Source organism: Leopardus geoffroyi, chromosome B2, assembly GCF_018350155.1.
Source record: "Leopardus geoffroyi isolate Oge1 chromosome B2, O.geoffroyi_Oge1_pat1.0, whole genome shotgun sequence".
NCBI classification, from domain to species: Eukaryota; Metazoa; Chordata; class Mammalia; order Carnivora; family Felidae; genus Leopardus; species Leopardus geoffroyi.
Window position 1 is genome coordinate 125,098,105 of NC_059332.1, and position 12,351 is coordinate 125,110,455.

The following is a 12,351-nucleotide window of genomic DNA, read 5'->3' on the forward strand; positions in this document are numbered from 1 at the left end:
TTTAGTTCAAAAATACAGGCCATGTTCCTTCGAGTATAACTTCCTCAAAAGTGAACTGCATCTGTCTCGCAGAAAGAACGAATGATTTCCTTAACTCTAAGCCTCTTATGCTTGTGCCAATTATTCTTCATGACATGTTGTAGAGCTCTAATCCATCCACCCACCTAGTACTGATTCATCTAATTCATTCTGCTCAGCCTATATTAGGAATATAAAGTCTCATTCAGGAGAAAAATAATGTATATGAGTTAGAGCTACATATCAATTAGTCCAATTCTAAAGTTAACTCACTTTGCCTTTCCTAATTCAATCATTCAAAACACAGAATGCTTATTAGGGGTCTACCCTGTCTTACAGAAGAGGATAATTTTCTGTGCTATTTAAATTTGCCATAATTATATCCTTTTGTAATAAAAATAACTTAAAAGGAAATGAACCTTAAATTTGAAAAGAAAAAAAAATCAATTCAACCTTCCTTTTAAAATCTTCAGGGAAGAAAGAAAAACGAAATCTCACTGCTGCCTGAAAAGCCATAGTATAATGAATGTGATGATCTGAGAGATCTAATTTGAGAGCCACGTGATGAGCTGAAGTGCTTTATACTCTGCGCTGTCTTGCACCTCTAAAATTGGACAATATTAAGGATTCATTGATTGATGGTATTACAAAACTTACAAGAAATCTGTACTTGGGAATTTTCTACTTAGAAAAAAAACTGAGCAAAGGTCACATCCTCATCAAGACTACATGTGGGGTGGGACTGGGGTGGGGGGGGGGGACAGCTGACAAAATAAAGTAGAAGGTCGCCACCTACAGGCGGATGCTGTAAACTAACGAAACACTGGTACAGGACAATGACTCCTCTGCTACTGTCTCTTGACAGAAAAGCTTGGAAGAAACGGCTCTAATTTAACAAGTCTCAAAAGACCGTTCTCATCTTCCTCCACCAAAGGAAGACCCCTACTCTATAATCTCTGTGAATTTTCTTAAACTACCTCGCATCTGCAACCAAACGCAGCTTAAGGAAACACCCCTGAATTATGTAAAACATTTTTTATTATTATTTTTTTTAATGTTTATCTTTATTTTTGAGACAGAGACAGAGCATGAGCAGGGGAGAAGCAGAGAGAGGGAGGCACAGAATCCGAAGCAGCGCAGAGCCTGACATGGGGCTGGAACCCACGAACTGTGAGATCATGACCTGAGCCGAAGTCAAACACTTAACCACTGAGCCACCCAGGTGCCCCGGAAGTGTTTTCATTTAGGGAGAAAATGATTCCGAAGCCGTATTCCCCACAAACACACAAAACATGCTTTATTTAAAATGACTGAAGGAAAATGATTACTTATCATCACTTAAATTAATCACAGTGAATGATCAATAAATAGAAAGACTTAAAGCATCATTTGAAGGCATTGTTTTGTAAGCAACGGAACAACCTCACAAACTGTTCAGTTTCTCTTTTCTCTACTTCCTGTGAGCTCTTGTATTGTTTCCCATATGGTTAAGATGAGCGCTACAATTAATAAACTGGTGTGACCAACTGCTTTTGTTAAGAGGCCAGCTGGTTCACACGCAAAATGATAATTAGACAAATTAAGACAGCCCGCTCTGCTTTGCTGATGAACTGACAGCAGCACTAGTTAAAATGTCTAAACTGTCTTTGGCTTTCTAGTCATCGCAAAGGTTGACCTAGGTGAAGATAACATTTGTCTCATTAGGGTTGGCTTAAAAAAAAAAAAAAAAAAAGAAGAATTACACAGTCTGAAACTATTGGATGGACAGCAGCAGCATTCTTCAGAGAAACCCTAGCTCCTTATTAAGCGTGAGTGCTATGAGGATTCTGTAATTATGCTGGAGGGGTCACAGCAGGAGCAAAGGAAGGTCAGCCAGGCATAAAATGATGTTCCGAATTAGTCTGGAGGGTACAGAACTTTCATTAAAATCAAGCAGTCAGAGACTTTTGAAAGGAATAAAACCTTTCCTATGAGCTCAATGTTTCATACTCTTTCCCTGATTTTTTTTTCTTTGCAATGGAGGGAGATAAGAATTATTTTTGATAACTGAACAGCAAATGGGAGCAAGACGCAAGGGTGAAGACATCAATCATTGCAGGGAGACATATGTTCAGTAGCTCTACATTCTAGTAACCTAATACGTCTAAAGCAAGGAGTTCACAACGTAGATTCTGAACTGACGCCACAGAAGTGCCCCCATGCTTGCTGGCATTTCCCGGAACCAGAGGGCAATACAATTAGGGCACAGCTGGAAGGAAGGGAGGCGTGTTGATTGCACGGCCCACATAATTAGGCCCACACAGAATTTGAGAAAAATCAAATGGTAATCAAAGCAAGAATGCTGGTGCTAGATAATGGCTGGCCACTGACTTTGTTAAAATGATAGGCTTAGCTCCTCCCCAGCACTATCACGAGGGCTCAAAACAGCAGACACAAAAAAATGGAATTCGTCACATCTTAGCAAGTAAAATGTTAGGAAGGGTTAAGACGAGCAGTTTCCCTCATGGACCTAACTAACAACAGTTTCAACGTGCAGTCAAAAATAGGAAGCTTGGAATTGTAAAGACAGGTGCAGATAGTTCCTATTTCAGTACACTGTATTTGGTTGTTGTTGTTTTTATCGCTAAGGGGAAAAGGTGAAGGGAGTAGAAATCACCGTAACGATTCTGACCCACAATAAAGACACAAAAGCAAGTATTTTCCCCGAACCAGGTAAAAAGAAAAGCGAGACAGATATTTGGGGAGAAAATGAAGCAGATAGGTTCTTGTAACGCAACTTATCTTCCCAAACCTCGGTCAAATTGTACAGCAGCTCTCAGAAGAGTCAGCTCAACCCGTTTGTATCACCTTATCTGAAACACCCGTCTCTTTGTGAGTAGCAGTCCACGTAAATCATTACATGATACAACAAGTTCAAATGAAGCTCCCGCTTTTCATTAGCAAACCATGTTTGATTGCATGAACATTGAGGCTCTCGCAGGCGGTCCTAAAACACCTGCACTTGTCTTGACATTTATGCACAACGGAATGGAATTATTTTATTCTAACTACTTTCTGAAGAGAAATACTCACCGACTGTACCCCACTGGATAGAGGAATCAGGCACAGACTCCAGAGGATATATTACATTCATTATCAAAACAAATCCCAGAGCATCTATGGAGAGTTCATGCCAGCAGGATGTCCCGTGTTGAAATAGGACAAAATTCACTTTGTTGTTCGGTAACCTCCCTCCTTCCTCTTGTCAGTACAATCACAACTGCCCATCAACAACGGTAACTCTATTCCGAACTTTCCAGCTTCACTTAAATTGTGTTTGCTACCACCACTCTCCCTTGCTCCCCCACCCCCAAAATCGCCTCTGCTTTCTGCAGCTGCTGAATGCCACAAATAGCTTCTTGTATAATTTGACTTAGAATGCACCCCAAACTAGACATGTTGAATGGCAATGTGAATGCTTCATTCAGAGAGAACTAAAATGTGTAGAATGCCCTAAAAACATCACAGTGGTAAAGAGGATCATTTGGGAGTCTTGGGGCAGAGAAGTGCTTTCAGCGGTAGCCTGCAAATTCTTCTCAGGTCTATGCAAATGGCAAGAGAAGGGTTGCAGAAGATTCCCACAGGGATCAAAGGATTAGCTAATTTCCCTGCGTCTGCCCTGTCTGGATGGGGTTTCCCTAAAGTTGCCTCCATTCTCCACACACATTTTTCTTCCTCCTCTCCTAATAAAATGCGCTTACTCTAAATCTATTCATGCTCTAGCATCAATGATCCATTCTTAGGTTAATTTTTGAGACTGTTTGCCTTAATGCTTTGTGTGTTCCACACACAGCAAGCCCCGTCTCTGATATTTTTGTGGGGCTAGAGCCAAATCCAAGCAGTTCACTTTGCAAAGTCAGTTACTCCACAATCTGATATAACAGGACAGCATGTAACAAGAGGGCACCCGGCTGGCTCAGTGGGAAGAGTGTGTGATTCTTGGTCTTGGGGTTGTGAGTTTGAGCCCCATGTTGGGTGTAGAGATTACTTAAAAATAAAATCTTAAAAAAAAAGTGACAACACATAATATTCATGGGTACATTCAAAGAAAGAGGAAAAGCATCCATCTTTATGAAATGGATGAGGGAGGAAAAAAGCCAGGAACTTAAAAGCATCTATCCTACAGAGCTGCAACAGCCTAACCTCTACGAAAAGTTCCCTTAGGAAATAGCTTGCAAATAACAAAATAAAAACTTCTGTACAGATAATGGCTATTTTCACTTCACAGATGTAAGTCGTTTTTTGAAAAGCTTCCCTGTATGTTGAAGTTGGAATTCATTTTCCCGAATACCAAGTATATTGGCAATCAAATGATTACGGGAGCTGGAGGTCAGGGAGAGGTAAGAGTTCAAGGACAACTCTTTTGGTTGCTAGGTAAAAATGGGAGCCAGAAGGATGAGGAAATTGCCTTTTACCTGCTCTCTTCCCATCATCCTCTGGGTCTCAGATTAACTGACATTTCCTTGGGGAAAGAAACCTTTCCTCACCCTCTGACTCGGTTTACACCTCCTATTAATCACCCTGATCAAGACCCATGCTTTTCTTGTTGCACTACCACTTGTTTTCGGATAGTTGTTTGTTTAGTGACTACACGTCCCACTAGACACATGATCTAGACACAAGATCCAGAGGCCATGGCTCTCTGGATTCACAAGGCCTGGGGGCTGAGCACCAGATCTGATACACAGTAGGCACACAAGTATTGTTTTATTAAAGGAATGAATTATAGAAGGAAAAAGCTTAAACAAAACGAGATCCAGAGAATTTAGCTTTCTTCTGTGGTATTAAAGAACAACTAATGTTAAAGTCTCACAGTATTGGCGGACAGCTTTAACTAGACACAAAAGTTAGTTTCAAAAAAAAAAAAATCACTTCTTTCATTTCCAGCCTCGACTTGCTCATTAAAGACACTATACACCAAGCACAGTACTAGGCCCTGGTGAAACCCAGATGAAGACAACCTTCTCTTACAAAGTCTCCCTTGACCTTTTTGTCTCCCATGCCTTCTCCCCAGAAGAGTCATTACCCACTCCTTTGTGGCTTTATCCCTCCCTAATTTTGCTTATCTATCTCCTCTACTAGGACCTTCGTTCCTTGAGGTTGGGAACCGGGCCTTTGTTGGTTTTGGAGACGCCAGTTAAGTTTGTTGATTGAAGAGCAAAATGAATGAATAAGCAACCTATTCCTTATCTGTTAGGAATTCCATTGGATAGAAGACTGATAAAATCAAATGGTAAGAAGACATATTTTCAAAGAGAGGGTGCCCTCTAATGGGAACTAGAAGGAAATAATATCAGAGAAAATGAGGAAACACGACATAGCAGGTGGATGAGTGAGAATTTGCTAGATGCAGAAGGATATGAAACACATTCCAACTAAACAAAAGAGCACGAGCAAAGGAACTGAGTTGTCTGTATGTTGGGAATACTGAGTTACGTGTGTAACGGACGGTGCACATCGCCTGCACGGCCCCAAACCACCTTGTAGAATGCGGTGCATGTGAACGTCTAGCAGCTGAAAACCACATTTCCCAAACTCCCTTACACCTGGTTTGCAAAGCTGGTCCAGCTGGTGAATTTGACTGAGGACATCAGTCCACACTGCTGCTGCTTTGGCTATTTCTGCTGCTAAGTCTGACTGTGGGGTCATTTTGGTAGGAGTGGTAACTGAAGTCTCAGTGCCCAATCCCTACTTTTGCGGGGATGGGAGGCAGAGCGGGTGGCATTCATCTGCTAGTAAGGTATACAGCTGAGGCGGTGTGGTCTTGGAGTCAAACACTGGGTGCCAGCTTCCTGACTGCAGTAGAGATAATGGCTCCCTTGGTAAGTCAGTTCTGAGATGGTGTCTGGGGTGGGGGTGGGGGGGGTCGTTCCTGGGAGTTCAGCTTGGACCAGTTTCCCGAGCTTTTCCGATGATTGTGTAAGTACCATACACCCTGTGTTAAATCCGCTTCTGCTTACATTGTTGTCTGCAATTGAACCTGCCTGAGAGGACCTGCTGGCCCACTGGGATGACAAAGTGGTGCTCGTAGGGGTGGCGGTGGGAGATGCGGCTGGAAAAGTAAATCAGGACCGGTCCAGTTTTTTCGAGGCGCCTTGCCTGTCAAGTCAAAGAGGTTAGACCTCAGTTGGTTAGGCTTAAATATCAAAAGTTTTCATAGAAGACGGTGGTCTGTGTTTCAGAAAAATTTTAGAGGCAAAGGAAAACTGAATCGAAAAGGTAGGCAAAAAGGTAGGCAAATGCTATAGATCCCAGGGTGACCATGTTGATGAAAGAAGGAATGGGGGTAACTAGTCTGCCCTCTTTTTGGTAACCTTTGGCTGGATCATCACACTTTCTGCCTCTCTTAAATGCTTTATCTACTCTAGCTAGACGCCAACGGCCCAGGGGTAGGATGCGTCCACCCGCTGACTTGAGTTAGCCTCCCGCCTTACCGGTCTCTCTTTTGATTTCATAATGTTGGGCAATTTGGGGTGAATACTTTAGTTCCTGATTATTTGATACGTAGACTGATTTTCTCCTAAGAGTAGAATTTGCATAAACAATATGGTCATGATAAAAGCCCATAACTGAAAAATCACATATTCTCGGTACGTATTTTTTAAATGCTGACTTTCCCCCAACCTTAGTTACACAGAACTGAAGTACTCCGTAAATTCTGATAAAGAACACACAAGAACATCTAACCACTACCAGTATTAAGGGAAAGAGCATCCGATAACTGAAACAGGACAGCCCACACCTTGTTAAAGCGGCTATGAAGGCAGTGTCAGAATACTCAGATGGGAACAACAGAACGTACTCGTTATATTAAGCAAAAAGAATTAAGAGATAGTAAGGAGCTTCCAGAATCTCCCGGAGGGCCAGAGGATGAGGAGTTGACATGCCGCACTGCCAAAACTGTCACAGTGAAACACTGCTGTTGCTGCCACCTGCTGTCACTTCTGATCCTGTGCAAGTCTGGATGCGAAGTGTCCAGAGAAGCCAATGCCTCAAGAGCAAGAGGCCGATGCTGCTAGTAGGCTTACAAGTCGATGCAAACAACCTATACAGCTACTGCCTACGTTTCGTACTGCATCCATATTCAATACTGGTGGACAGAGCCTTTGTCACATACCTGCACTCTAGCTGCAAGGGAGTCTGGGAGTAAAGGCATCTGCTTAGCTACCATGATAGAAGGGGTCAGGCCAGACAGGGATTTGGGTGAGCCAACGACAGAACCTGCTGCAGGATTCCCAGCCACGTTCTTCAGGAAGAACAAGCTGTAATATCATCCAAACTCAATTGGGATTTGTAGTCTCTTAGCTCAGTTTTGATTCAAATCCAGAAATATGGCTATTAACACCAGAACTCCCTGAGTCAGAAGCTGAAACGGAGAATTCTTTTATTCAGATTGCACTGGTAGTCCCCAAGAACTCAAGTAGTATTCCACACCGTCAGCTGTTGAGTAGAAAAACTCATCACAGTCCAGAATTGGGTTTCTTCCCATGGGCTCCCTTTCTTGAGAACTTTAAAAAAAAAAAAAAAAAAAAAAGAATTACAGTTTTTTTTTTTTTAAAGACATGCTCAAATTCATGTCATAGATGAAAAATAATGCCAAATAGGTGAGGTGTAAGATTCACAGCAATGATTTTCAGGAAACTAGAAGAGTCCATGGGTTGTTGCAATCTGACTTTACAAATTAAAAGAAAAAATTCAGCGAAGTCACTTTTGCAACTACCTTATGTACTTAAAGTTGGAAAAAAAAAATAATAGAAGTTTGGCCTTACTTCCCCACTATGTAGGCTTTCTTATGGACAAGACAGTGAATAATCTACACAATGACATAGTAACTTCAATATTTATACTTCTAAAATGCCACTGAAGAATAAAACGCTCTACAAGTAAGCATCTATTGAGAAAATATGACTTTTCTGAACACCACTGCACAAACAGACCCTCTGTGAATCAGGCAGAATAAAAATGCTTTCCCATGTATTTGGTGATATCTTCAACAGTATTTTTTTCAAAGTATAATCCATGGTAATAATTTAATAGAAAGCAAATCTTCAAAAGAAACTATTCTGCTATTCAATTTTTCTTTTGATAAAGTGAAGACCTTCAACTTTTATCAAGAAACAATGGCAATCAAATGGAATTTCTATGGATCTCATTAATTGCAAATATTTATTTCTTCATAAACACCCAGATATTATAATAAAAGCATGAAATATTAATGTTCCTATCCAGTTTTTTTAAAAAATCAGAGAGCTATCATCCTGGATAGAGAAAGTAATTTGCTCCCATCTCAATACATGAATAATTTAATTTTGCAAGGCGAATGGGACATTTGTCTAAGATGTCTTTCCTGTTGTCCATGATACATAGACCCCATCAGAAGATCAGAAGGGGAGCAGGGGAAAATTCTGTAAGCGATCTTTGAAAACAAGCACAGTGTGTGCAGGTTGTTCTCTGTGGTAGCTTTTCTTTGTGCTTCAGAAAGGACTTTCCTCCACACGTAGCTGGGGGTTTTGAGAAGGGAAGCGAGAGAAAGATCTAGAACACAGTGGCAGTATTTCCCATTCCCTCCATTTCAGGAATTGGATAGGGTTGATTAGTAATGCTTTTCTTCACACATATATTGCTGAAATTTTCTATCTTAAAAAAAAAAAAAAATTCAGCGTCATGTCTACCTATGACATCGCCTGAGTGAAAAGTTGGCCACGTCCACCTCGAGTTCGACTTTATGCCACACACACGAACTTCAATCAGATCTCTCTTTGACCACCGTGTGGAGAACAGATTGTGTATGGGCAAGTAGAATTAGGAAGCTATTGCCACGAACTACGCAAGAAATGATGGCAGCTTGAACATTGTTAAAGGGAGAAATGGGTGGATTTGAAATCAATTTTGGAGGCAGAACAGAAAGATGGGATGTGAGGCAGAAAGAAAAGGAGGGATCAAAGAGAACACTTTCTCGGGGCGCCTGGGTGGCGCAGTCGGTTAAGCGTCCGACTTCAGCCAGGTCACGATCTCGCGGTCCGGGAGTTCGAGCCCTGCGTCAGGCTCTGGGCTGATGGCTCAGAGCCTGGAGCCTGTTTCCGATTCTGTGTCTCCCTCTCTCTCTGCCCCTCCCCCGTTCATGCTCTGTCTCTCTCTGTCCCCCAAAAAATAAATAAACGTTGAAAGAGAACACTTTCTCTCAAAGGTGCCTGGATGGAGGCTGGTGATGCCATTTACTGAGAAGGGGAACCCCAGCGGAGGAAGGGATGGAGGGGAAAGGAATCCAGACATGGCATGTGGAAATCTCACACGGGCAGTCGCATGAGGCTCAAAAGAGAGGCCAGTGCTGGAGATTAAAGCCACTTGGAAACGAGCATACAGAAGGTACTTCAAGCCACCGAATGACAACATTTAGGGAAAGGAGGCAGGCGCACAAGAGAACAGAAGATTGAACCCTATGGCTCTTCCTTAGAAAAAGAGGAGGAGAATCCACTCCAGGAGCTAGAAGTGGCTGAAGTAGTTTCTTGAATTCAGGAGAAGAAGTACTTTTGAGGGGTGTGGGAAATGCAGTAGGCAACTCCACAGAATATGCTAATAAGGCAAAGACAGAACCCTGAGCACTGCATCTGGTCACGCGGAAGTTTTAATGTCCCTGAAGAGAATGTACAGTGCATCGGAGGGCCAGAAATCCAGATTCTGGTGTATGAAAAAGTGACGAGGGAGTAGGGAAGCGGGAAGATCGGATGCAGACCACGTGTTTGATTACTAAGTTTTGCTCTGAAGACAGAAAAACAGGTGGGCACTGAAGGATATGCAAGGTCAAGTAATGTCAAGAACTGAAATAAGTCCTTAGGATTTCCTTTTTCAAAAAATGTTTGCTTCATTTTTCTTCAAGTTCTCTTATTTGTTTCCGAGTTCACAAGCCACGGCAGAGCCTTTTTTTAGATTCACATTATGAAACAAGATTCAACAATCTGGGTTAATGAATGACAATAATCTTCAAGCAGAAAGGCTGGGAATTATTCTCTGAATTAATGAGTTTCATTAATGGAAAAAAGAAACGACCTCCATCCTCCCCAACGCGCACACCCTTTCATGACTTTTTTTTTTTTTAAGAGAGGAATTCTTGGGGCGCCTGGGTGGCGCAGTCGGTTAAGCGTCCGACTTCAGCCAGGTCACGATCTCGCGGTCCTTGAGTTCGAGCCCCGCGTCAGGCTCTGGGCTGATGGCTCAGAGCTTGGAGCCTGTTTCCGATTCTGTGTCTCCCTCTCTCTCTGCCCCTCCCTCGTTCATGCTCTGTCTCTCTCTGTCCCAAAAATAAATAAACGTTGAAAAAAAAAAAATTAAAAAAAAAAAAAAGAGGAATTCTTGATTGGCTTATGGATTTGTAATCATGCATATGAAGTACTAGTACAGAGAAGTAATTTCGAGTATGAAATCTTTTCCAAGGAGGTAAGAATGGAAAGCCCAATCCTGTGTCTAAGCCGTAGGTCAAGCCTGGTGCCGAATGGCAAGATTGTTCCGTATGTTAAAAGCACAGAACAGTCTTTAGGGAAACAAAAGAAAAATAATAGCTAGAAGCAAATGGTGCTTACTCCGGGCTGAGCATTTCATGCACAGTATCTCATTTAACACACATCGCAGCCCTCGAGGGCTGGAGCTTTTATTTATCCCCATTTTTCAAGTTGAGAAAATAGTGGCTCTGAAAGAAGCTAGGTGATTTTCAAAAGCCATTAGCATGCCAAGTGGCGGGTCAAGAATTCAAACCAGGTCTGGGATGCTGAAGGCTTCCTCCTACCTACTCACCATGTAATAGGACCTCTGGGAATAGCTAAGGCAGGAACAAGCACTTTGCGAAGCAGACAGAGGGCTGAGCCCCACACAGACTTAAACGAAGCAGGAAAACTAAAAGCTAAAATTAAGCCTGGGCTTTCAGTCAACTTTTTATGGGGTACAGAAAAGGGCACAAAATAGAAGCGTGCCACAAAGCGAACGCCCATGTGACCAGCACCCAGATCAAGATGTAGAGGACGCCCAGTTCCCAGAACTCTGTTCATGCTCTTGTCATCGCTACCCCCACCCCCCAAAGTGACGCCACCCTCACACAATCACCATAGACTACTCTCGCCTGGTTTTGAATTTTGTAGGAGTAGAATCAGACTTTCTGTGTTTAGCCTAGTTCACTCCACACTGTGTTTGTGAGATTCACCTGTGTGGTGCATGCAGGAGTCTGTTTATTCTCATGGCCGTACAGCGAACAGAATGCTGACTCCCTGCATTGTTTACGGTCATTTCTTGTTATTTTGTTGTTTTTCTAGTTGGGGCTTTTATGAACGGTGCAGCTATGAACATTCTCCTCATAGATGTCATTTGGTGAACACATTTCTACCTTTATGCTGGGCAGACTCCTAGAAGGGGAAGTTGCTGGTTTACGGGGAATGCATATATTCAGCTTTAGCAGACACTGCCAAAAAGTCTTCCAAAAAGGAAACACTAGTGTGATGATTTAATGGTTTTCTTCCCACGGTAAATGGGCTCCCAAGTGAAAACAGATTTTGAAATATTGAAGGATAGCATAAAAATTATCACAGGGCCACTCTTCAAATATCAGAAATAAACTAAAAAAGAGAGTCTTTCTGACAATCATCTGAACGACGGAAGCCCTGATTGCCAAAGCTCCGTTTAATAAATGCTAAAGAGAAAATTGGTTGAAAGGGTCTTGAGGAAGGGTTGGTACATACAGCAACTGGGCTGTCGACAAACTATGCTGGAGACAAAAGTCTTTGGGCCAGGACAGCAATTGCTAGTTTGCACCCTGCTACGTGAGGCCTGGAACCTTCATGTCTCGGGGCCTTGGGTGTTTCAAATCTGAAATGGTAAAATGGCACCAGTTGAACTCTAAGTTCTATTTTGGGCACAAAACAATGTGAAACAAATAGATAAAAGACAGAATGCTTCCGGCTTGTCTGAAACAGCAAGGACTCAGGCCTATACACTCACTATATAACGCACCCAAAGCTAGAAGATATAAAATCACGGATACACTTTGGTTGCAAAACAAAAGAAAACAAAAAGGTGAGCTGGGCTGATACATTAGGGCAGTTCTAAGGACTACTTAACTGTTGGAGAAATATTTGGGGATCTTATGAGGAAGTCTTTTAGAAAAAAAATTTTTTTGAAAATATTTAGCCAAAATGATCCCAAGATTAAAAATAAATTTTAGGAGCACCTGGGTGGCTCAGGTGGTTAAGCATTCGACTTTGGCTCAGGTCATGATCTCACAGTTTGTGAGTTCAAGCCCCACACTGGGCT

The 12,351-nt window shown here is 42.2% G+C and overlaps 1 protein-coding gene across 10 annotated transcripts in view; it reads right to left on the minus strand.

Annotated features, from left to right (window-relative positions):
- NHSL1 (NHS like 1) overlaps positions 1 to 12,351 on the minus strand; it is a 246,822-nt gene that overhangs the window by 79,120 nt on the left and 155,351 nt on the right. The window contains exon 1 of one of the 10 annotated variants that reach the window (XM_045499795.1): positions 3,091 to 3,211. The exons of the other annotated variants lie outside the window; for them this stretch is intronic. Within the exon in view, the coding sequence (XP_045355751.1) occupies positions 3,091 to 3,151 (61 nt within the window). The 5' untranslated portion in view covers positions 3,152 to 3,211. Of the gene's footprint in view, positions 1 to 3,090; positions 3,212 to 12,351 lie in introns of those variants that run through there. 10 annotated transcript variants of the gene reach the window in all.